Genomic DNA, 26826 nt, shown 5'->3' on the forward strand with positions numbered 1-26826 from the left:
AGGTGACAGGGAGTTCATGCCTAAGGGCTCCTGTTTTGACTATGAAATATTTGTTTCACGGAAGATCATTGTCTGCTGTTAGTGAGTAGAATATGGAAGAGAAGGGGCTTGAAAGTGTTGAAGTTTTCAAAAAGCTGTCCTGTGGAATGTCAGAGGGAGCTGTCCAGGGCTGGGGGAGGATTCCTACACAGCAGGAGGGTCTAAGTGACCCTGCCATATAGTAATTGATAGAGACACTGATGGGTGTGTGTGTGTGTTTTCAGGTGTGTGTTTGTGTTCATGTGTGGTGTTACACATGTGTTTATATGGTTGTTCATGCATGTGTTTGCATATTTTTGTGCCCTAGAGGTCATTCCAGTACAGATATAGTAATCAGTCCTTTAATTACCCAAGTTATGGAGCTCCATACATTTTCCATGCCTGTGCTGGTCATTGGGGTTATGAGGTGAGTGGGTTTATTTCTGTTTGGGGAAACATATAGTTTCGTGGGTCATACATATAAGCAAACAACACACTGTATAGGGATGCCAAAGTAATTCAGAAAAGACATGTTAATGATGAGTGGGCAGGGATGGATAAAGCGACATTTTGGAAGTTTCTTGGAGGAAGTAATCTCTTAGCTGGCTTCCAAAGGAGGTGTATGGTTGCAGGTGAAGTGCTTGAAAATTTTAGCAGGAAAGACAACAGGGGTTGTTGACCACAGATGGGTACATGCTGAAGGTCCAAAATAGTTGAGAAATTCTGAATGTGGAGCAAAGATCCAGAAGGGTGGGTGAATCTTTGAGTTTACGACTGACTCAACTTTGTTTTTCTACAACCAGAAATTAGAACCAGAAAGTTTTTTGAAAACAAAAGTACTTCTTGAGCATTGGTATGAGTTGGTTCTTTAGAACTTTTCTCAAAAGTTGTAGTCTTACTACAGTATTTCACCTACCTGGTATCTGTTGTTTTTTTGTTTTTGTTTTTTTAATTAGTATTAAGAGTGGCTGTATTAATCCTAAAATAAATTTTTAAAAATTCTGCTAGATATCTATCTGTCTATATATATGTTCTACGTTCCTACATTCATATTCTATATTCCAGTTTCCAATTGACCGTATTTGGCCTTTGAAGAAGCAAGTGTGATCAAACACTATTTATTATATTGTGCCATTGCCTCTTTGGAGTGTGAAACTTTTGGAGTTATTGAAGCTTTGTTTCCTTTGTTGGTAACACTCAAAAGGAAAAGAAACGTGTAGTTTTGTTTCTATAACTACTAAGCATTTTCTGAAAGTTTTTCCATCCTGACTGAAAAAGAAAGTAAGTTGTTAAAAGCAAAAATACCCTGCTATAACGAGCAGTCTTGTACTTCCCAGTTCATAGATCATTAGGCAACAGGGGATCCCCCAGCCCCCAACCTCTGGCTTCCTCCGTACCTCTGAAGTACATCACGCTGCCCAAATCAAATTGCTCACTTAATATTTAATGTTTCTGCGATGGAATCACTCTCCCCCCTGAGGTTGACTTCACATTTGCCAGACACACTGACAACACTACACTCCTTTTTTTCCCCACATGACCTCAGCTTCTGCTTAAAAAATGTTCAAATAAAGGATGCTTTTGTTCCTATCTCGCCCGCCTGTGATATATTGACAAAGTGTCTGCCGGCTGAATGGAATAGTTTTACAGTATGAGTGCTGCTTTCAGTGGAGGGGCAGGACTTGGGCTTTAGAAGGAAGTGAATTGGATAGGTCAGGAGAATGTACCATTTGTAAACACCCCTTTCCTTTTTTATTCACGTGTCAGGACAGCAGGAGCAGGCTGTTCAGTGCCCGTCCCTGCGCAGAGCCGGAGGGAAAAGCAGCTTGGAAGTCAGCTGCAATTTTTAAACCTTGCTTTTTATTCCCCGGCGATGATCTTCAAGTGCTTGGACTTGTCTTGGAAGCTGTTTTGAAACTAACATGGTTTAGTCCACTAACTGCATGTTGGGTAAATTCAAAACCCACATGCTCGTCCTCTTGCAGTGGAATAAGTCACATCTGATGGACATTTTCTGTGCTTATAGCATAGTAATGAACGTCTGACAGGCGCGACCTTTCATAAGACAACCCACACTATTGGCTTTCTGCCCAGAATATTGCTGCAACACTATCTGTGATTGGTTATCTCTCTATCATGCATTGCTTCACAAGGGGAAACGGCCCCTTTTTTTAATAAATCTACGATGGCTGGCTGCAATATGCCTCACTGTAAGTATTGTGTGTGTGTGTGTGTGTGTGTGTGTGTGTGTGAGAGAGAGAGAGAGAGAGAGAGAGAGAGAGAGAGAGAGAGAGAAAGAGAGACAGAGACAGAGAGACAGAGAGAGAGAGACAGAGAGAAGCTGACTTGAATATTACTTAGTCTGGTAGCACATGGCAAGGTTGTGATACTGTAGGACATCAGTGAAGTGCTACTTAGTAAATCTTAACCTATCTCTTTTTTCTACAGGTTGGTACTAAGAAGTGCCTTTCCTGACGTCTCTGCTGCTTGGACCCGCTTCTAGAGCAGTCTCTGCTTTTGCCTTGCTTGCTGCCAGCTAGACTGTGACGACAGCACATCCACCCTCCACTTCTAGCCCAGACACCCCCATTTCTACTTATAATCAAGACAAAAGCTCTAAGTATCTGGCATTGCCCTAGGCTGCTTTAGTTTTAAAAGAAAAGTTTGCTGAAAAAGTCAGATCTCTTCTGCCAGGAAATCAAGGAGGAAAAAAAAAATCAGTTTCTCGATTTGCTCTAAACTGCTGCATCTGTCTATGCCAAACTAATCAATACCGATTGCACCACCAAACTCCATTGCAAATTCAGCTGTGAGGAGATTCCCTTTCAGACAACTTTGCTGAAAGCAGCTTGGAAATTCGGTGTCAAAGGGTCTGCCACGTTTTCATGCTTGCATTTTGGGCTCCAAATTGGCACTGGGAAGGGGTTACTGAGAGCACAAGGCTGATCCGAGGCCCTACTTTTAAACGTTCATCTACTTACGATTCTAGTATTTCTCTGTAAACCAAAACCTCTTGAATTAACAGTTTCATGCTGTGAATTTCTAGTGGGAGATCTTTTCCTTGATATTGACAACACAGTTTTCCATGTACTTTTAAAGCAGGGAGTGGGGAAAAAAGTATTTTGGAGGGGACATTTTCATCAGCCTTTTACAGTCTTATCAGTTCAGCTTTTTGAGGTTTTTTTTTTTTTTTTTGGTTTTTTTTTTTTTTTGGTTGCTGGGTTTATTTTTATTTTTATTTTTTTGTGGGGGGGCTGGGTCTGTTGGTTTCACTGCAAAATTTAACTACCTGTAAAATCTAAACATGGCTGTTAGTGTCACACCAATTCGGGACACAAAATGGCTAACACTGGAAGTATGTAGAGAGTTCCAAAGGGGGACTTGCTCACGGCCAGACACGGAATGTAAATTTGCACATCCTTCGAAAAGCTGCCAAGTTGAAAATGGACGAGTAATCGCCTGCTTTGATTCATTGAAAGTGAGTAAATATTATATTATTTTAAGGATACACAATGATTGAATCAAGGGGATATGGACACATAGTCCACTGAGTTTGGAATTATGGATTGCTTTGTTAATAGTTTAGTTCTATGGTGTCTTCTTATGGATGCTTTTGGGGTGGGGGACTTTATTGAGAAGCAATGGCACCAACTCTGGCCAAACTTTGTTTGTTATGAATAACTTTATCAGTCCTTTGATGTAATGATGTTTTTCTAAAACAGAAAGTGTCCGCATACTTTTAACTTAGTCATAGCAATGTCGATTTCTATAGGAATAGTAAATATAGATAAATATGTGTGTTAGCATATGCATGGTCTATACAAGGCCATGGCAATAGCTGAATGAAGATGATTTGTTTTTCCTTGTTTGTAAAGTTGCTGTTACCTTTGTAAAAGAACAGATTTCCTGGCAGTAAAACTTGGATAGACTTTTTATATTAACATTTTAATATTATGGGTCTCCTTTTTATTGTATAAGCATATTATTTTAAAGCCAGAATCAATGCATTTTGTGGAAAATATAGAAGTAAGGTTCTGCTGCTGTTGCTATAGTACCCTATCTGAGGCATAAACTTTGTTGAATGTTGAGTTTTATAAATGAGTGGAAACTTTTAAGTACTATTATTTGGAGGCTTTTTTTGTTTTGTTTTGTTTTGTTTTAGTTTGTAAAATTCTAATGTAAAATAACTTAGTTCATTTTTTTTGGATCCTGATTATTTTAAAATTTGTAACTGTCTCAGCTAGAAGTGTTAAAAGTTAAGCTTTTGTGGGCACCATGGTACTGAGAGATCCACTTTAGTGTATCTTGACATTCAAAAATGTCATTGCTTCGTAGTTCAGGTGTCAAGTTTGAAAATGGGCTTTTTAAAAGGTAGCATGATATTGTATCCTTATTCTGACATGCAAGGTCAAGACTAGAAATGTGAAGATCCCTGGGTACTTTCTACTTACTTGGTTTAATTGAATTGGCTTTGAATACTTAATGTGTCAGTATAATTCACTCTTTGAACCTGTGAGAGAGGAGTCACTATCATTTCTGCATCTGTAGAGAAGTAAAACTTTCATACATCCATCTTGTCTTTTGCAAACAAAACAAAACAAAACAAAACCTCCTATTGTAATAAAAATGCTTTCTTTAATAACATGGGGTGAATTAACTGATATAGTCAACCCAAACGTTAACTCATAACTCACCCTGATGTGTTTGTTATATGGGTTAGCTTATGAGTTGTCTATTGCAGTTAATTGCTTCTTGGCTCAGTTGGGCTGCTTACTTTGCTAAAGTTTTCACCAAAGACTCAAGGATATTATCTTCAGAGTGGGATATCAAAGGAGGCATTCACAACAACAAAGATATCTTGTAGTGTTATATTATTGTTAATGTTATAGTCCTAAAGATCAATAAGCCAGAAGTTATAGATTACCATGAGGCCTTTTTCTTTCCTTTGAAAGGCATCAATGAAGGGCACAGTGGTTTGTACCTTTGTGACTATGTATTCCTAAATTCCTGCTGACTGAATTTAGGTGTAATTAGAGACGGGGACCCGTAAAATGAGGGGCAAAGGGCTAATTACCCTTGTCGGTAACCAGCTGTGTCCATAAGTAACCCTGTTTTGACCCAATTACTAGTAAATCCAATTTTTAATCCTACAGACAGTTGATGGTGCACCCGTAGCTACAAAATGAAGGACATTAAACTTGGCTGTGACATTGAGTGGTTTCACAGAAGACCTGCCTCCCCAGCATTTGGAAACATTGTGAAACATTAAAATTCAGTTGCTATTTTTCCATCTCAAAATATTTTTTTAGTGGCTGCTCACTTGTGGACACAGAACAGGCTCCCTTTGAGTAAAACGGCAGCATTGCTGTGTGGTTAACAAGATTCAACTGCCACATCAAGGACTTTTTTTTTTAATAGCAAGTAATTTTAAGATTTAAATTTACTTATGAAATGAACGCATTATAGCAGCTAATCAATGCAAACTTTGTCCTCATTCTTTGTTTCTATGAGAAACTAAAATTTAATTTATAGTGTCTAAAACTTGGTAAAATATTTTGATTTGAACAAGAGGAAAAACATAAACATAACTTTGTGTGGAGGTTCATAGCAGGAACAATAGCTCCTGAAATGTTAGTGAAATGACTATATTAAGAATTCATTTAACACATTTTGAATATGTAATTAAGCATTCATGTTTCCAAACCCACCTTTGGTAGACACGTATTTATAACTAACACATTCTGTGATTCTTAATACAGTATTTAGAGTCCTGGGTTTTAGATAGCTGTCTTGCTGTATTCAATTTGGTGACTAAAATAGATCAAAAACATATTTTAAAACAGTTAAGGTAACTCCATGACTCGTGCTTGAAGTTCTGAAATTTGGAAGCCTTAGGAGCATAATTCCATGCCAATAACCACTAGATCATTTGTGTTGTCTCGGAGAGTAAATGGAAGGAATTTAGAAAACATGTAATATTCTCACTTTTTTAATAAAATGTATTGTATGTATGTCTACAATCCATAGTCCAGCCTTTTGTGACTTCTTGAGCCGTGAGATGGAGGTAGCCTGTGTAATCTACTATTTTTAGCAAGTTAGGAAAGCAAACCAAATACTCTCTGAGAGGACCCTGTGAAATGGCTGTACCCTTCAGCTGTGCTGTTTCAGACTTTGGCCAGGCTCCCAGGTGACTTACGTCCATAGCAGACTTCTACTTAGAAGAGGAGAATTTGTTTCATTAAAAACAGAAGTTGAACAGTTCAAGACAGTATTTATGCAAAAGAAATAAGTTGGCATATTACTAAAGGTAATAGGAAGAAAATTAGCTGATGGTATTTCAGTGGCGTATTGTTGATTTCAAAGTTTAAGTAATTAGATTAAATTTACTACATGAAAACAGAATTCTTTGTCATAATAGATGTGTTGCTAAGTAAAGTCAGAATACATGATAATTAGGAATATATGTATATATTAAGTATGTTGGGAGTAGAATGGTAACAATAAGAGAGGAGAAGCTGTAATAATGTGTGTTAGTTTATAAATTAAACAATATTTTAAGCGCTTGATCGTTCTAACTTAATTTTGGTTTTATACTCGCAATAACAATTTACAACAGTCTAAGAATATATTCAGATTGAGAATTAGATTGCTTACACACTGTAGATTTGAGTGTTTTGGCTGTTTCAGACACCCTGAACATTTGAAAAGAGATTATTTTATGCTGTAAAGGATTTTTTTTCCTTATGACTTGTGAAAGGGATACCAAAGAGAAAAAAACTGAAAGAAAAATGTCAACCCTGAAAGCTGCCATTAGAATATTGTATTTAAGAAATGATTCAAATAACAGTAAACTGGCAAGTTACCTATTTTCTTCAGTAATAATGGCTCAACTAAAACATAGGTAGTTGATTTAAAGAAACTCTACAGAATGTATTTTATTGTGATGTCAAGTAATTTATGCTAACACAAAAATATGTTTTCACCATGTGATCAACTCAAAATGACTATTGCTTACTGAATTATTCTTTTTCAAATGTCCGTCCATTTTTCAGGTGTTGGAGGAAGGGCTATGTAACCTTTATATTTACTGTCTATTTTCTGAAAATCTAGCAATTTTTTTTTTTACCTTTGAAAACTTTAGTCACTTGTTTTCTTATCAAATTACGCAGTTTAAGATAATTAAGGATTCATTTCACTATTATACGTTTGTGTATACAGGAGGCACAGCCAATCAGATTTGTTGTAGACACATCAGGGGTCAGATTCCATTGCAGAGCAGCATGGAATCAAGGATCCTGAGTGAACACATTTAAAGAGCCTCTAACGACCTAGCAGAATAATTGAATTCAGCTATTAGGAGATACACAAATACGTAAACATCCAGGTAAATGAGCAACTAGAAAATTTAGAGCCAGTAAGGCAAATCAAGTGTCTAGTTGGTCACACAGGGACAGGGTGGCATAACTGGACATTATAAAGTGGTCCTGAAGGTTTTTATAGTTATATTTTAGAAGGTCCTCCATTGTGAGCACAGTGTATTTTCAGCGTGCCAACTGTCTGTGTTGCTGCTGCTCTAAGTTCTGGCATAGTCTTTTCATCATATCTTTTAAACTGGCTTACTTGATAATCCTGCCAAAGTGATTTTTGCGAAGTTCAGACAAATTTCAGATATTTGCAAATTTTGAATCAAAACTTTGATTTAGTAGGCTCCTAATTGGAGTAACTTTTACTAAGCGTTTTGTTGTTGTTACTGTTTGTTGTTCTGTTAATGGCATCTCCCATGTGATATGAAAAACTTGGATGGATGATTATGTATACATGTAACTCTGTAGGTACATATTCAGTGTGTCTTTCAGTGACAGGTTGACACAGGACTATCTTGTTTCCCCTTATAACTTAGGAGATGAACTAACTATAAGGCATCACGTGTGAAGCCATGCGTATCATGTACGAGTTCAAATTATATTCCCTGAGCAGAATCTTCACAGCTTTGTAAAGAATACCCTGTGAATGCACGGTGATAAGCATCTTTTTTTAAATGAAATTCTCAATAGCTATAGCTGCTTTGATAGTGCTTACAATTTTATTCACTTACCTATTTATATTCTTATAGTTAGAATTTTTTTTAGAAAAACATTTTTTAAATGAGTTAAGATTTTTAAACTTGGACAAGTTTCAAGTCATGTTTTGAGTCATGCTACTTTAAGGCACTAATTCTAAAACTAGTTATTTTTTTCCTTTCATAAGATTTTGGTACGCTGCTTCTATTTCTCTTTTTCTCGTTAAACCTTCCTTCATTTCCTAGGTGTGACAAACAATTTAAACCTAAAGCAATGTGGCACTAAGAATTGAGTTCAATCTTTGATTGTAATTTAGATTTCTGAACTAATGCAGAATTTTGAGTCTTCACAAATAACCTCAAAACAATTCCATGTATAAGGCTGTGATGGACTTAAAACAGTCCATGTGGCATGGGCAAATCTTCCATCCAGGATGTGTGTGACATACTCACAGTTCACGCGAGAGGTGAGAAATTGAATGTTTCTCAGTTCCAGCACAGACACCTAGGGACCTCGTTTGGGAAGCTTATCCTGTCATTTTCCTTGCCAAGGATAAGTAGAGGATTTCAGCTATCAACATCACTAATCTGTTACCTTTCATGCTGAGCAATGTATCTGCCTTCCCACAGTCTTAGGCAAAGTTTATTTTCTTACAAAGACATAGCATTGAGGAAATTTTGAGTTTGTTTTTTTTTAACTTTGGCAAACACACATTCCATGCTTTTAGATAAGGGACCAATTTTCTATATTAACAGGTCAAAAATTTTAAGTCAGTGGAAGTGGATTAACTAAAGAGATGGTTTTTGATTTAGCACTAATGATGGTTGTTAATATGCAGAAACTTTGGTAAAAGCAACTAAAAGCAAAGGCTCCTTAGAATTACTTAGCTGTTTGAAAGTATAATCAATTATTAGAATAGTGATTTCCTTGTGAATTGCACTATAAACGAGTAATTCTGGTGAGGATATCTTATTCTAATAGTCACTTATAATAAACAACTACAGAGTTTTTATCTAATATATATTTCTCATGCAAATAACCTGAAATGCACATCACCTACAGCATGATTCATTCTCTTTTGGCACATGTTGAAAGATTATCACTTTGAAGTAAAGTCTGATTTGTTGTTTGAGATAAAACTTTCTATATTATAAGAACTTGGGTTTTGAACAATACTGATAGTTACAAGTCCTCCTGGATTATAATTTGATTGAAAGGCTGTCTCTTGGATACCTTTGGGCCTTGGCAGTCTCTGGCTTTTATTCTCCTTGTGTTATCTCTGGTTCTTTCCAGCTTCCTAATGGTCCAGCTTCGGAACTGTTGGGTCTGATCCTTCTTTATATTTCTCTACGGAGTTATGGAGAAGTTACTTGGATATTTTGTCTTTAAGGAATTGTGTCCAGCATTGAGTAATAGAGGCACCTTTCCCTCCCCGGCGTGTGACATAAACAGATAAAGGGTTTATTTTTTAGTCGGTTGTGCAAGTCTATGTGATGACTCCCCAGTCACTAGAACTGGGGTGTCTTCACCCTTAAGTTGTGAGGAGCACATGGGTTCCAATCTTAGGATTATTTCAAAATTGTAAGATGTCCGACACAGTACCAGCCATCATATCTTCATTCCAGGAAGCAGAAAGAGGTGAGGGCAAAGGAAACCACAGCTTAGGCTCCTGAGGTTTCTTTGCACAGTGGCCCTCTAAGCTTCTCCCAGTGATTTATTCTTGTCTCTCAGTGGCTGATTTTGGTAGCAAGGATAGCTGGGAGCTATAGTTGTTTTTGTTTGTTTGTTTGTTTTAATTAAAATTTTAAATTTTAATTGAAGTACAGGTAACATACTGTGTTACATTTGTTTCAGGTGTATAATATGGTGATTCAACAATTCTATATGCTCATCATAATAACTGTACTCTTAATCCCATTTACCTATTTTACCTGTCCCCTCACCCTTCCCCCATCGGGTAGCCATCAGTTTGTTCTCTATAGTTAAGAGTCTGTTTCTTGGTTGCCTCTCCTCTCTTTTTTTCTTCCTTTGCTCCTTTGTGGGAACTATAGTCTTTTACTGTTGTCCTGATTAAAATTGTGCCTCTGGGTGGATAAGGTAGAAGGGGAGAATGGACGTTCAGGAGGGCAGTCCCTGGGATGGAAGAGTTACAGAATTTTTTTTTCCAGAAAAAATCTGTAGTCAAGTAACTCACACTGAAAAATACCTAGGTATGGAGGGTGGGGTGCTGAGGGAGGCCACCTCTGAAGAGAAACTTATATATTCATATATTGGCAAACCTATCATCAGTCTACTGTCCTGGGTAACCAGAGTTGTCTTCCCCCACCCCGCCTTTGAAGTCATGATATTTTTAGTCAATAAAACCTGGCATATTACACATGGATTGATTTTTACTTATATAGAAAAAGAAAATTATTTTTTATTTTTTCTTTGCCAAGACATATTTTTATATATTGTTATTTATAACTGAACTATAACAGGAATGCATATCATAAGAACAGGTCTCAAGTGATTTTATTTGACATAAGAATCTGTAGTTACTCTAATATCTAATTCTGTTTCTTCCACAAATATATTTTATTTTTACTTCCTCTATGAAATTAAATGAAGTAATATTGAAAATTACTATATGCTGGTCAGTATTTTCAGTGCTTTTTATCTTTTCATAGTATTTAGTCCTCACAGAAAACTCATTTGAGACAGTTACTGATATTCCTACGATTTTACATGTGACCACACTAAGGTACAGAGAAGTTAGGTGATGTGCACAAGGTCACTCAGCTAGTAAAATGTGAACTCCAAGCATGGTAACCTGATTTCACAGCCTGTACTTTTGACGACTTTCCTGTAAAGCTTTGCTTCTCAATTTACATATCCATATCCCTAAGGATCCAACAAAGGAGTGCATAAGAATAAAAATTAATGTTTAAGGCAGATTTACAATATATACCCCAAAATGGCAAATACTCAAAAATAATTATATTTTAGGTCAAAAAACAGATCAATGAGTGAGTATAAGATAGCACAAGATAGCAGATGCCCCCACCTTTCAAGTATTACATGTTCCAAATACGTGGTCATGTAGGAAAAAGGTTTTAAATTAATCATCTTAAATAAGTCGTCATTGTAGAAACTATATAGCCATCGCCCAATGTATACAAAAAATTAAAAAAAAAGCCATATTCCAAGTTTTCATTGTTTAGAAAGCATTTCCCCATAGAAGCAATGTGGTTAAGTGATTAGGCCAGCTCTGAGAAGCCAGGTAACCCAGAGGATGCTCCAGTGATAGTCCAGTGCAAAGAATAGCCTGGAAAATACGGTTATAAGAAAACCCAGGAAGCTCCACAGAAGCATTATGAGGGCCATCTTATCAGACATCATAAGTACTACCAGTATCAAAGACCTCAGCTGCCTTGTCAAACTGTTTGAATGGGAAAGATACATTTCACGTTTCAGTTTGGTACTCCAGAAATTCATGTGGGCCTCATGCAGGAGAGATGGTTTTCCCCAAACTCCTGGGACACTTTCTGCAAGGCAGTGCAGGAGGCTCCCCAGCTCCATATTTGGGCTGCTCCTGTTCCCCAGGACTGGCTTTCAGCAGGGCAGTGGCTCACAATCAATAGGGACTAAAGATGGTGTGGGATGCGGAACTATAGTCCAAAGTTTACTCAGGGTGGGAAGACTTCTTTGTCAGTGTCTTCCAACTAATCCTCCCCCTGCCCCCTGCCCACCCTAAAAGCTCAACTTGTTTTCTTTTCAAATGCCCAGCTTGTTGGTTGTGAGTCTGGCCCACTGTGGAACTTAATGTTAGTGACCAGCTACTTCCCTTTCTCTTTCTTTCCTGAAGTTTTCTAAAGTGTAGCCGTTGTTTTGATACTGTTGCTTTATAATTACTAGTAGCATTGGTGGATCGTGGAAATATCAAAACTAAAAAAAATACATGTATTATATTTTGTTTTCTAGCTGTTTTATCACAGAGTGTAGTGAAAGGATCAGCAATAAAGACCCAGATATGAGAAGAAAGGCATATAGCAGGGGACGAGTATTCCAGAAGGAGTATAATTGAAACACTTCTATGTCAAACTTTGGGAGAGATATAAAAAAGTCTTTAAGGGGCTAATTGCTAACAAGGAAACCAGTGATGTTAGTGATGATGGAATTTGGAGGGGGAACTTCTCCACAGCAACTGGAGGGTCTGTGAAAAAGGAACTAAGGGGAAGGAGACAGAAATGTCTCTGGTGATTTATCTTTCCTTTTACCCCTCCCTTCCCTCTCACAACTACTAACCCTCAGACCTCAAGTGGGAAGAGATGAATAGAAGAATCTCTATTAAGAGCATTCCCCCAGCCATGGGCTACCAAACTGGGACTGCTGTTCCTGGATCATCATTGGCCAGTTGGGAACCACCTGTATTTTAGCCCCACATTACTTAAAAAAAATTTTTTTTAGTGTTTATTTATTTTAGAGAGAGAGGGGTGGGGAGGGGCAGAGAGAGAGGGAGACACAGAATCCAAAGCAGGCTCCAGGCTCTGAGCTGTCAGCACACAGCCAGACACAGGGCTTGAACTCATGAGCTGCGAGATCATGACCTGAGCTGAAGTTGGACGCTTCACTGGCAGGGCCACCCAGGTGCCTCAACCATATTTGCTTTTTAATTTCTGTTTGCGTTAGGTTGAGATTCACTGTTTGTTGAGATCCAGTACTGTGTTTTCTTAAGACCCCATGGGACTCCAGGTGCCTTAAGTTAGAATTTCTTTTCTTTTTTTTTTTAGACTCTAACATTATTGAAGTAATGCTGATTTTTTTTTTAAATTTTACTTATTTTTATTTTCTGTTTATTTTTTAAATTTTATTTAAATCCAAGTTAGTTAACATATAGTGTAGTAATGGTTTCAGGAGTAGAATTTAGTGATTCATCACTTAAAATCCTATAACACCCACTGCTTACCCCAACAAGTACCCTCCTTATTACCATCACCCTTTTAGCCCACCCCTCACCCACCTCCTTTCCAGCAGCCCTTAGTTAAGTTAGAATTGATCTCTCTGCATAAAATTCAGGCTTGTTGTGTAAGGCTTCTGGGTTTCAGAATCACTTATACTTATGTCCAGGCTGTTCTCAAATAAGGCAAGAAGCATCTGCTGTTAATAGTTGACAGTAAATTACACAAAGTAAAACATGGAAAATTAAAGTTAGAAAAGCTGGGGAGCTTTTCTATCATTTTCAATTTTCTGCACAAGCACGGACATAATCAGTGTTTAGGATCTGCTTGTGACGGATAAATTACATCTGTAATTCATTCTTTTCCATGTTACTGCATTCAGACGATAATTTGCTTTCAGATATCTTTGCTCATCTAATATTCTAAAATCGTTCATAGACTGAAAATAAGTCTAGTTACATTTCCCAATCCCAGGAAGCTTTTAAAACTAAAGAGTGTTGGCTTACCAAATGGGCCAAATTAAAAAAAAAAAAAAAAAAAAAAAAGAAGAGGGGAAGGGGTTGAGAAAACATAGCCGAATTTATTGTGCCAGAAATAAGATTCCTCTTTGGTAGATGACATTGCTTTTCATAAAACAATTCTCCTTTTCTCCTTTAAGGGAGACAACACAGAAATGAACCATGAAGAAAGAAGTAACTAAAGAATTCATTATTTATATAAAGAATCCTGTTGAGAAAGATCTGTATTCTGAATGAACTATCTTTCTTCACGTTATCTCATATCTCTTCATGGTTAAGTGGAAACTCATGAAATCTAAATCTAGCTATGAGAAAAGATTATCATCCTGATTTTATTTGTTGAACTTTTCTTTGCTATTATGAACTTTTACTGCAAGACATTGCCTTCCATGAATCACAGCAGAGTAGTAAATTGAAAACAAATGTCCACATAAGAAAATCCAGTATATTTAAACACACACACACACACACACACACACACACACACAGGTCAGCTTACATTCAGATGAACTAACGAGTCATTGCCTACACTGAAGAAGAGTTATCTACATTGCAGGTTTTTGCCTGGTGGAATTTATTTAGGTAGCTCCCACAAAGCGTTTAAACTATAATTAACGTATAGTAGCTTAACATGTAACATACGATGGATTAAGTATGTGTAGTGAGAAATGCAAAATTGTTATTTTAAAAAATCTTTCTGAGCTACTCTTGGCTTCTGTATTTTTCACTAAAGATAAATAATGCTGGAGGAGAAATGTTTTTTCAGAAACATATTTTTATACTGAAAGTTTACGAATTTAAAGAAATTGCAGACCACAGGTTTTGCCACTTCTGCATATCAACCAAAGGGAAACAATCCATTCTTCCTCCTCATTTCGTCATTTATAGCCTGCTCTGTAGCAGACATTATGACGGGCAATCCTGCTGCATGGGTGAATGACTCATAAGCCCCCCCCCTGCCTTTTTGGGTGTTGATAGCTTTTGAGCTTCAGAGAAGTACAATGAAGATTAAAATTATCATAGAATAATAAAACATTCTTTTAACTCTTCTGTTCTTTAAAATTTCCCAGTAGACCACAAATTTGCCCATGTAAAACATAAGTAGACAGTAAATGTCTTCATGTGTGTCTGAGGAGGTTTGTTAAGAAAAACATTGGAAACTCTTACATAGTCTGCGTAGGAAGAGCAGATAAGTTTCAACTATGGTTATGTGTGTGCAAGAGGAACCGTGTGTTTGTATTAAGCAGAATGGGTTTACCACTGATTTTTACATGGATCCATCATCAGGATCTATCATTTACCAAGATCAACTAGAGTTAGATTGATTTTTAGGGAACACATATAGACATGGTGAATTTTACTTCCTGATTTGACCATTATGTATTGATTCGATAACATGCGGAGACCTCAGAATGATTAAATAATCTGTCCAGAGTTGCACAGTCTGGAAGCAGTTGAGCTGGGATTCCGCACAGGTAGCCTGTCTTCAGAGGCTGAGCTTTGAGCCTTCACTCTAACTTCAACTTGTTTATGCTGGCAGTAGTATGAAGCACGGCACCGTGATCTCATGTGTATGAAATACAGCGTTTGTTATTTGTGAGTCCACATGTTAGAGTGATGGACATAATTGGGCAAGTATTTGTTGAGTCACTGTAATTGCTTGCATTTAAGACACCTCTGTTTTTTAAATCATGATCACTCACACTTTTTCGTAATTCAGAAAACCATCCCTGAATAATCACTAATAATATTTTTTCACCTAAGATGGGAAATTTGTATTAGAATTTTAACTAGAAGTCTGATAATATAGAGAACATAAGCCTTAGATCAGGTAGAATTTTGTAAGCCCTGCCAGACTGATACCAGAATAATAGGATGCTTTGGGAAAAAAACAAATGAGAATTTCCGGATTCTAGGACAAAGCTTATAAGGTTTTCATTTCATAACTCTCCTTTCTTTTTGCATAAAATAGAATATGCTTTCTTATTTAAAATAATAGTAGAAGTCATAGTTTTCTAATATATGAGACATTGTTTTGTGAGAGGCTGAGATTTCATTCCTAAGAGTTTTACTGTGCATTTATGATAATATTGGAAACGTGCAAAAAATACGCTTAAAAGCCTTCATGAGTCTTTATAAGTTATGCTCTATAAAATTAAAATCTAGAGGAAACCATTCACCTGCCTCTTCTGCAATGGGTTGTGTTGTAATGTCTGTATGTTTGATGTGTCACTTAAGGTATTTATAATAACTTTTTTTAAAACAATCATATTTTAAAAATTAGCTAGGAATGAAATTTTAGTAGTCCCTTTTAGTTTTTTGTATATTTGCCTAATACCTGCCATGTTAATATTGCTGAAATATTTAGATCCAATGAGAGGAAATGTTTTCATATGAATACCTTAATTATTTTTAGTTTTTTTAATGTTTCTTTATTTTGAGAGAGAGCACAAGCAGGGGAGGGGTAGAGAGAGGGAGACAGAATATGAAGCAGGCTCCAGACTGAGCTGTCAGCACAGAGCCCGATGCGGGGCTTGAACCCATGAACTGTGAGATCATGACCTGAGCTGAAGTTGGATGCTTGTGCCACCCAGGCGCCCCTGTATACCTTAATTGTAAAATATTTCACAGTATTCTTTTTAAGATTTTTGCATTCTGTGTAATTGAAATAAAAATGACTTTGTGAATATTAGGACCACTGATTGCATTTTGTTTGTGATATTGCAGAAAGCATGCTTGCTCTCAGGAAAACATGGATTTAAGAATGTAAAATACCTGGGCTTACTGGGCATTTAGTATATATCAGTTTAAATTGTAATCCTGGACTGTTAATAGATGTATGTATCTTTCTTTTTAATGTTTATTTATTTTTGAGACAGAGAGAGACAGAGATGAGCAGGGGAGGGTCAGAGAGAGAGGGAGACACAGAATCTGAAGCAGGCTCCAGGCTCTGAGCTGTCGGCACAGAGCCTGATGCGGGGCTCAAACCCATGAACTGTGAGATCATGACCTGACCCGAAGTCGGATGCTTAACCAACTGAGCCACCCAGGTGCCTCTAAGAGATGCATCTCAAATACTAGTGTTCATTACATGGTTTAAAAGGCTCTGTGGGAAATACATATCCTCACAGAGCAGTTCAATTGGATGAATGATAGCATGGGGAAAAGAAAGAAGACAACTTTCTTTTTTTAAGTTTATTTATTTTGAGAGAGAGAGAAGGTGCAAGTGGGGGAGTGGCAGAGGGGAAAAAGAGAGCTAGAATCCTAAGCAGGCTGTGGCCTGTCAGGAGCCCTGAGATCTTGACTGGAGCAGAAGTTAGAAGCTAAACTGACTGAACCATCTAGGTGCCCACAAAAAGACAACCTTTAACATCAATACCTAGTGTTATAAGGATCTTTTCCTTAGAGAAACTCCAAGCCTTTGGGCTGTTCTCTTGAATGTATGAATTTAGTCAGACAGCCAATTAGAAAGATTTTTGACAAAATTGTCTTTGCTATATAAATTCAAACTTGGCGTAAAAGTCAAACTTATTTTGTGTCTAGAACAAAATTGATCACAGGAAAAAGCAGTATTTTTTGTCCTTTGATTTTATTTCTCTAGGCATTTTCTTCATGAGTTGACTTTAGTGTTGGCTTGATTGATTGTTTGATTGGTGTTTTCTGAATGTTGAGATTGGCCTCTGTGTTCTTTTCCTTGGGGTGAAATTTATAATGAATATTACTTTATAGCAAATAAATACTTGTGCCAGCAATAATGAGAATATGGCCATTGGTGGTTTTCACTTAGTCCCAACATTACATTGGAATTTGAATCAAAGTGGGATCTTTGGGATAATTGTAAAAGCTGTACACAAAAACATTTATGGCAAAGAGTAAGAGGTGGTTAAGTGCTCAGAGTGTGAATTCAGCTGGATCTGGGTTTGGTTTCACCAGTTACTTCCTACTGACTTTGTGTCAGTCATTTTGCGCCTCCTCTGTAAAATGAGGCTAAGAATACCTGCTTTGAAGGTTCGTGTGGATTCAGTGAGATTGGTTATATAATGCAGGTCACTTCATGCAGTGTCTCGCTCTGTGTAAATTCTCTATAAGTGGTAGCAGCTAGTGTTGTTCTGATCTCGTGCTGAAATTCAGTCTACGTTACCTTCCGCCCCTATTAAGAGGAACTGTGCCTGTGGTCAGAATAAAATGTCACCCATTTTGCATATTGTACCAAAGGTATCTATCCATTATTTGCTTAAAAAAATTAAAAATCAATGTTTATCTTGATGTATAAATGTGCATTATCACATACTAGGTTTTTCACTTACCTGTTACCAAGAGAAAATACCCCTTAACCTCTCAACATGTGTATCACTTGACGTTGAACTCAGTGGGGTAATATTAGTGAAATACAGTGTTTGTATCATTGTCTGTGCATATAAACCCATTTCTAAATGCAGTTATCCATGAATGAAAAAGTGGTTGTAACCAGCTGTTCCAAATTTAATGTCATTTAAAACTAATGCCTCTTTAGCTCTATGCTGGTCTAAAATAAATAATTCACATTTGATATTTCAGACACTATATTATTTATGTAAATTTCTTCTTAAAAGACTCACCTAAGACTTTTTTTCAAAAATAAAATTGATGTTTATTCAGTAACGTACCAGCACAGAGTAGCAGATTAAATATTAAAGTCCCATTTTTTTCATGATTTGCACTATCCCTACTTTATTCGTTCTATGCCCATATAGAGTTGCTTACTTGGTAAAATATCTACCACTTACTTCCTCAAAGGCTTAAACAAGTAGCCAAGTCCATGATGTTCTAGTTACCGCATCCTCGTTTTCCCCCTTTCACTGCGACTCAGAATTGATAGGGATCCAAATCAAGCCCTGTAAAATGGTCTCTTTCTCTGTAAGTTTTAAAGGTGCTGGCCTAATTCACAAGCCTGGGACTTTTGACTTTGGTTTGAAATAGGAGAGTATACACTTTTTGCAGGAAGAAGAGAAAAACCCAGCCTCCTGATTTTACTGGTTCTTCAGGAATAATATAGCCTATTAGTTTCCTACAAGCTAGCTTCAGCTTTTCCTTTGCAGTAGTGTGTGCATTTTTGTTATATATAATTCAGAATGTGAATTGTGCATTTACAGTTTGATTTACTAAGCCGTGCCACTGCCTTCTTGTTAAGGATCTCGATTATTACCCATTCCATTCTGTGCATTGATTTAGTACGTGGCAATGAGTTAGTTGTATTACTTGATGTTGAAAAAGGATCAAATATATGTTCAAAGGAGATGCTTCCAGTCTATTTAATTGAGTTGGCTATTTAGGCTTTTAACATGTGAAACAATCAGGAAAAAGTACAGAAGGACAGGAAAATAAAATTTGTTTTCAGCATTTTAGAAGATGCCAAAAATTATGTATGCACTGAGGCCTTCCTGGAATTAAATGGTCATCTAATATTTAGTGAGCAGATGTGTAAAACCTGGGGTTTTCTTTTAAAAATTAAGGGGGGGTAGCACCCTCAGATGTTCAAGTTTTATTGGTAAAAATTTACTTCTCTTTAAGAATGGTTTCATGAAGAAACTACATATTATTGAATATAAGTAGAAGTAATAAGTAGGATGTATACCTGTCTGGGGTACTCACATTTTGGGAGGATTGTGAAGACAGAAAGTTAAGTGAAATAATCAAGCTAGGAACCAATGAGTTTTTTTTTTTTTTTTTTTTGGAATCAAATGAGTTTTTTTAATCTACTGTTTCATGTTTCATAGTTAAAAATATTTTTCGGTGTATATAACAGCATGTAAGATAAGGCTGATATTTACTTAGTTTCTTTAACATAAATTGTTTGACTTTTCTAAACTTTAGACAGCCCACACTTAATGTAAAAAAAATTAACCCTCAGAATGAGATCATAGTACCATGGTTCTCTGATGAATGTTACCTTTTGTTTTAGCAGCTCAGTTGGCTCTAATCCATGGAAAAGTTTTTCTTTCCCATCAGCTTCCAAGGTAGGAGCCAAACCAAAGTTAAAGAAACATTTTCCAGCAGACAAGTCTCTACAGATAATACCAACAGTCGAAGAGCATGCACTTGTGCGTTCTCTCTCTGTCTCTGTCTCTCTCTTTTTCTCTCTTTCTTTTACAGAAATATTAGGTCAGGAAACAATACTGAGATACTGATAATGAAAGTGACTTTCGTGTCAATAAAGGTGCTCCTTATTAATCCTTCCTAGTCGCATTATGACCTCAAAGTTTGTTTGCTTACATTTTCAGAATATATTTACTTCAGAACGATTGAAGAAGGACCACTCTGTCCCTATGTTAATATCTTCCAGGGCTTTTGATCTACAACCTTTTCTTACCTCTGGTTTATTTGGCTAGCATTTGATTTTTGAAGAATGAGGAAACATAAACAATTATGATTTTTTTAAATGCCTATTAAAATACCGGCCTCAAACGACCTGTGAGTTCACAACTTGTTAACAGTAGAAATGTGAAAAGCTCAGCATTGAATGTAGAGAGTGTATAGAAGATGGTGCCAGTTGGACCACTTACCCTTCAAATACCTACTAGACCCAAACCTTTCCCCTGCCTAGTGATCGACCATACTAACAGTAGGATTCTCTTAATTGCATGTGAGTCAACAGCTTACGTGGCATGCCCACTGTGTGCCAAACAGCATCTCGGGTACTTTTCCAGGCTTCCGGCACAAAGCAAAAAAGACTTGGAAAAGTATATTCCCCCTTCCTCACCTCCTCCCCCCACCACTTGCGCTACCACCTAGACTTACTCAGTTGAAATCTCTAAACCAAGAAACAGAGCCAGATATATTTTTAAACAGCTCTATGTTCCTGGTTAACAAACACTCTTTTAACATTGCTGAGAGATTCAGGGAACGTCGTAGTTTTGCCATGACTTCTCAATCTACATAGAAGATGTGTGTTCTTTTTCCTAAGGATAGAACCATCTGGAAACCTTTGCGTGCTCCAGACTCTCTCACACACAGCTGGCTTTTACTTTCTGATTAGCACCATAGATAAATTTTAAAACATGATTGGTAAAAACAAAATAATCCCACCTACTGAGTAATTTCTTATTCATAGTTAGAAAATGGAGTCGCTTCATTTCATTGATGTCCCCATTAGGTTTCAGATTCAAGAATAGTTTTTCTCTCTAAATGACATTCCCTATGATCTCTGTTCCCTAAAAAAAATGCTATTTGATGTATGTTGATTACAATTAGCAGGTTTCCATATGTTGTGTGTTTTTCATGTTGCTATGTCTTTTATAATAACCACTTGGTTAAAAAAAAAAAAGTGTTACTTTTAAGCCTTGTAATGTTTGTCCACAAATGTGGAGTTTCAGTGATCACATGGTTGACTTCATAACCTTTTTTTGGTACAGAATTTTGTATTTCTTACGTATTTTATTTATTATCTGCAAATAACTCCAAACAGAGTAATCTCCAAATAACTCTTCTGTGTTCTCTTCGAATTTCTGATTGATAATTATTTATAGCACTGAAGTTAAAAGCGATGATAGTCTGTTATCACTTAGGGACCTTCTTTTGTTCATTTGACCTTTTACCTTTGAGTAAAATGGATTTAAATGTCTGAAACTTTTCTTGCATAAGTGGTAGTCCTCAGACATAGCAAATATGTTCTGTGTGGATGTAGTTTTACAAATTAACAATGCATGAAAATGGCACTGAGACCCCAAATGCTGTAGCTTTGGAACTTCATACATAAATTGCATGTGTTGTTGTAGGAAATGGAAAATGGATGGTCAGCCTTAGCCTGTAGTATATTTTGACAGCATGAATGAGTCAAGCAAGCAATTTTCCAGACTGTTTAATAGTACAAAGGAAAGGGCTTCTAAGGAAGTTATTCTTATGACTGACTGAAAATATTTTTCTGAGTAACTGTTCTAGAGAAAAACAGGTCATCGTTGGAAGAAAAATGAAATCTCAAGTTATCAACATTCTGAAAGTGATTTGATCACTAAAATGTGTTTCTCTTATGACAAAACTCCTTAAAAGGATACTGCTTCATACATTTCCAATTATTTAATGAATATTATCTTGAAAGTCAACAAGAAATGATGCGACATCATTGTACATTTTAGCTCAACCATCGTGGCAGAACATTGGCCATTCTATTTCTTGAACGGTTTTTTTTTCATTCTAGTAACACAAATAACACTGCATCATCATAAACTTAAAGATCAAATGTTTTAGGTTAATAAAATTACTGCAAATTTATTCCACCATGTGGTTTTAAACTATATTTGAATGAAAATAGGGCTTGATCTATGGAAAATCACTCTTCTAGGTGGTTTGAAAAGATGCATTGTCCAACAGCAAGTCTTCACCCGGTGACAGGGCTCAGTGTGAGCTTGAATGGATTCCAACCACGGGGTTTATCATTACTGCATAGATCTTTGAAAGGACAGGCTGCAAATCTGGTTTCTAAGCCATGACTAGCTCTTATGTCAATTTGAAGAATAGAAATAAAATCAATACAGATTAAAAAAATAAAAGACACTCTGCAGTCATTCACAGACTGCAGCCAGCTTGCAAATTATAATATCCTGGCTAGTTAAGTACCCTTGATTATTGTCATTTTTCAATACGAGGTTAATGTTTAAAATTTGGCCTTTAACCTACTAATCTCATTTTTACGTGTACTGTTGGAAGTGTTTCTAGTATTTTTGAAGTAACTTGAAATAAAATTGAGATTTAGCCTTAGTTCCACATAGAGTAAGTTTTGACCAGAGAAGCTATGTGAAGGCAAATCACTCTGTAGTCAAGACTCCACTGCAAGTGAAGCTTTATAAAAATTTTAAGAATGAAAACCTCAGGTGCTAAGTTTTTCCATGGAAAACCTGACATTTTTGTTGCCTAAATTTAAGATTTTTTTTTCATTTTAAAGGACTGTTTATGTAATAATGTTGAAGGGTTTTGCTTGATATTTAGAGGTAAGCTTTTTTTTTCCTTTGTCATTTTCGCTATTGAACTCCAGTGATGCCTAGATTCTTAGGATTGCAGTTAGAAGAGTCTTTAGAAACAATGTCATACAATTCTTTTTTTTTTTTTTTTTTTTTTTTTACTGATTTGGAAACTGAGGAGCCATCAGTGAGGTTAGGGCTCAATTATAGTCATAAAGATCCTAAGATCATCAGAAACTTTTAAATATGACTAGTCAATAGGTCAGAGCAAAAACTGGAATATCTTGTCTTCCATTTCTCTCAAATGGCCTTACTGACACACCTGATTGATGAAAACTGCTATTCAGGTCAGGTCACTGCTTTTTAGCTATTAAGGTGGATTACTTTCTTGACTATTCTGATGCCTTGATGACTGGTGTCATTAAAGGTTTACCGTGTTTGCTGTTTAATAGCAGGATCTTGAAAAAAAAAAAGTATGTATGTATATACCCAAGTTTGTTCTAAAACTAATAAAAGGATATACAGGACACGGTTTAAAATTATAGTAACATATATAATACTCTATGTTTTAAATTCTACAATAGCCAGTGGATTCTTCCAGACGCTTTTTATTTGTTTGCTAACCTCTTGCATCTGTACCCAACCTGTGGTTGCAGTTGACAGGTGAATTTAATTCTTCCTCTGTGCTCTTACTTCTAAGAGGCTCTCATTGTACAGTAATTATCAAAAGAGACATATTCTATGAAACGACTAACTCTTCTTCTCTACTTTTCCCTAGGATTCTACATATCATAGAATGAATCACATTGTACCTGATTTTACAGTTCATTTGTTCATGTTTCTTTTTTTCCCCACTAGCTTATAAGCTCCTTAGGCATGGGAAGCTTACATTAATCACCTCTGTATCTATGGTGTTCGGTATAGCCTTGGCATTTGTTAAGGGTTTCATGAATTGAAAGCAATGTTTCTTCCTGACCATGACCAATAATTTTGAGCAGACTTTATGTGCTTTTAAATTCAACTTTAGAGAATTTTTTTTTCTTGGAATGGGACGTTTGTTGGATAGCAACATATACACTGTTTCTGTAAGGAATCCTTCATTTATGGTGGGACTCAAACAGTTAAGTTGCTCTGGCATTATAGTGGATTGTTTGTGTTCTCTTGTAAATTTCTGAAACAGGCCTTTATTTGCCCTCATGCCATGTTTTGTATGTTATCTTGTACATGCAGAACATAGGGAACTGCTCAGGCTTCCTGAAACATGGCTGTATATACAGCCCATGTCCCTAATGGAGAATGATAATTGGTTGGTGCAGTGGCACAATACAGTTATTTTTCTTTTTTTTTTTTTCCAACGTTTTTTTATTTTTTTATTTTTTTATTTTTGCGACGAGAGAGACAGAGCATGAACGGGGGAGGGGCAGAGAGAGAGGGAGACACAGAATCGGAAACAGGCTCCAGGCTCCGAGCCATCAGCCCAGAGCCTGACGCGGGGCTCGAACTCACAGACCGCGAGATCGTGACCTGGCTGAAGTCGGACGCTTAACCGACTGCGCCACCCAGGCGCCCCTAGAGTTATTTTTCTAACAATATTAGCTCTCTGTTAGTAAAGTGCTTTGTTAGGAAAGTGTCAAGTTTATGTAGAATATTTACCCTTCAAAAGTTGCACAGGAGAAGTGGTATTACCAGGATAGCAACATTATCAGTCTTTTCTTTCTTTCTTTCTTTTTTCTTTTCTTTTCTTTCTCTTTCTTTCTTTCTTTCTTTCTTTCTTTCTTTCTTTCTTTCTTTCTTTCTTTCTTTCTTTCTTTCCCTTCCTTCCTTCCTTCCTTCCTTCCTTCCTTCCTTCCTTCCTTCCTTCCTTTTCTTCCTTCCTTCCTTCCTTTCCTTCCTTCCTTCCCTTCCTTCCTTCTTCCTTCCTTCCTTTTTCTTTCTTTCTTTCTTTCTTTCTTTCTTTCTTTCTTTCTTTCTTTCTTTCTTTCTTTCTTTCTTTCTTTCTTTCTCTTTCTTTCTTTCTTTCTTTCTTTCTTTCTTTCTTTCTTTCTTTCTTTCTTTCCTTCCTTCCTTCCTTCCTTCCTTCCTTCCTTCCTTCCTTCCTTCTTTTTTTTAACTCTATTGAGAATATTGAGAGGAATCTTGATTAGTGTTCGTGCTTATTGTGAGAGGAATATCCTGGGAACCAGACTGCAACTGTAGCAACTATAATAGTTGTTATATTATGGAACTAATAGTAGCAAAGATTTTTATAGGGAGATCTCTATATCTCTGTTGCACTTAAATTTCGACACTAATTTTAGAAGAAAAAAAAAGTTTTGTCTTCCGGGTGTTGAAAACTTTACAGTGTTGTAGATCTTCAATCTGAAGCAGAAAAGACCATCTTTGCTTCTGAAAAGTATCGATGCCTATGCCCTGCCTCTTGTTAACCTGCTCATTACTTTTCCCCTCCAGTAGTTATTTTAGGAGCTGTATGATATAAGCTGTTTTAGAAAGAAATGAAAAGTTCTAGAGGGTCAAAAATGATTTGGATTATGTGTTGATATCAATAGTCCTAGCAATTAAATGTTTGAGAAGAAACCTATATTTATCCACTGCGAAGAGGGTCATCAGGGGGGATTAAAAATTTAGTACTTTAGGCTCATTAAGGGTTAGAGTGGAGTAATTATGTAGCTGTTAACAAATGCTTCAATCTCCACTTGAACATTAAGATATATTACTCCTTGAGACTTACTGGCCCTCTTCAAGGAGCTTCACAATTTTGTAAATGTCATCTACTTTGAGAATAAATTCTGCTGATCCATTATTTTAGATTTGGCATGCTTTTCTGCAGAGTGTTTTCAGAAAAGGTAAGGTCTTGAAAATAATCTTAAAGAGATATGGGCTGTATAGAGTTTCTCCCCTTGGCATGAAGCAGTACTTACTGTCTGGAACAGGGAGCCTCTTCATACGTTGCTCAAAAGAGAGGAATTTAGAGAAGACCTTCGTGCAGCATTTATTTTGTTTGCTGATGATTATGAGGCTAGTCTGATTTTCTAATCTTGCAAGTTGGGAAATAATTAAAATGTTCCGGAAATAGCAAATTGAGCCGGGTATGCCATTCTTCATCGTGCAAATTGCAAGGAGTATTACACCAGTAACTGCGTATCTATTTTTTCAGGTTAGGCTTCCTATTTGTATAGCTAGTCAGTAACATGTTAACTTCAAAACATGTTAATTTCAAAATGTTATTTTCAGATCCACTTGGAAACTAACTGGAAGAGATAGTGATATTTGTTTTCTCTTGACTTTTTTGTTTTGCTTTGTTGTTTGTTTAATCTGGACAGATTACTTTTCACCTAAGGCAGTCTTTTAATCACTAACCCAAAGCCTAGTCACTCATATGCTTCTAATAAGTTAGGTAATATTACTATTATATAGAAATATGAAAACTCATACATTAGTTACAAGGTTATTTTACTGCATGAAAATGCAGTGACCGTAGACGCACATTAGAATTCTACCATACTCCTGGCATAGACCATTGTAGTTAGTTTTAACTGCTGTGTTCCCTGTCTGGAAGCTTTTAAAAAGCAGAGGTTGTGCCTTGGTCATCTATGAATCTTTGGTGCCTGCCCATAGGTCTAACATGTGGTAGACTTCCAATAAATATTATATTGCTTTACTATTATGAAAATGGAACAAAATGTGGAATACCAGTTGAAATCTTAGCTCCTAATTTATGCCATAACCTTCTTAACCTTACTTTCAAACTTTACAAAGAAACTATTAAACTAATTAACAGATGTTACAGTTATAAATTAGACCATACATTTCATCACAAGTTGACACAGTCACCTCTTTAAAAGTCCTCTTTCATTCAAGGAAATGAAAAATAGCATTGTGTACAGAACACTAGAATTATTTTACTTGGATTTTCACTTCTCAACCAATTGTGATATCAAAAAGATAAAAATATACCTCTGGACTCTCATGTAAGTCTGATAACTGGACTGGAAAAAATGTCAGTTTAGTTAAGTAACAATATTGGTTGGTTGAAATATTTTATGTACTAGAAAACAGTGTTGTTGATTGATTTTTTTCATTTTTGAATATGTATTCTGTGAATTTTTCTCCCCTATGGCACTAGACTGAAAAAGTGGTATTTTTCTGCCATTGGTAAGCATTATGAGTAAAAAATCAATAGTTAAATTGACCCAATAAAAGATGTCTGGGACTTACTGTTGAGACAAGAACATCAGAAGACAAAGTATACAGACTCTAACAAGGCTCAGAAGCATCTTTTGCATTTGTTTTGCATATGTATTAAATAGCATCCACGGTGCTAATGAATTGTATTTTTTTTTCTTTGGAGTCTGTTTAA

At 36.3% G+C, this 26826-nt stretch overlaps 1 protein-coding gene across 18 annotated transcripts in view; it reads left to right on the forward strand.

Annotated features, from left to right (window-relative positions):
- Window positions 1-26826, forward strand: part of MBNL1 (muscleblind like splicing regulator 1) — a 207576-nt gene that overhangs the window by 53666 nt on the left and 127084 nt on the right. For 9 of the 18 annotated variants that reach the window (XR_009261885.1, XR_009261886.1, XM_058730251.1 and 6 more), the window contains exon 2: window positions 2467-3496. The exons of 5 other annotated variants lie outside the window; for them this stretch is intronic. Coding sequence is in view for 9 of the 13 variants with exons in the window: in XM_058730251.1 (XP_058586234.1) it covers window positions 3323-3496 (174 nt within the window). In the remaining 4 variants the exon portion in view is untranslated. Of the gene's footprint in view, window positions 1-1202; window positions 2229-2466; window positions 3497-24609; window positions 25313-26826 lie in introns of those variants that run through there. 4 more of the 18 variants (XM_058730263.1, XM_058730259.1, XM_058730250.1 and 1 more) reach the window with 3 other exon arrangements.

Source organism: Neofelis nebulosa, chromosome 5 (assembly GCF_028018385.1).
Source record: "Neofelis nebulosa isolate mNeoNeb1 chromosome 5, mNeoNeb1.pri, whole genome shotgun sequence".
NCBI classification, from domain to species: domain Eukaryota; kingdom Metazoa; phylum Chordata; class Mammalia; order Carnivora; family Felidae; genus Neofelis; species Neofelis nebulosa.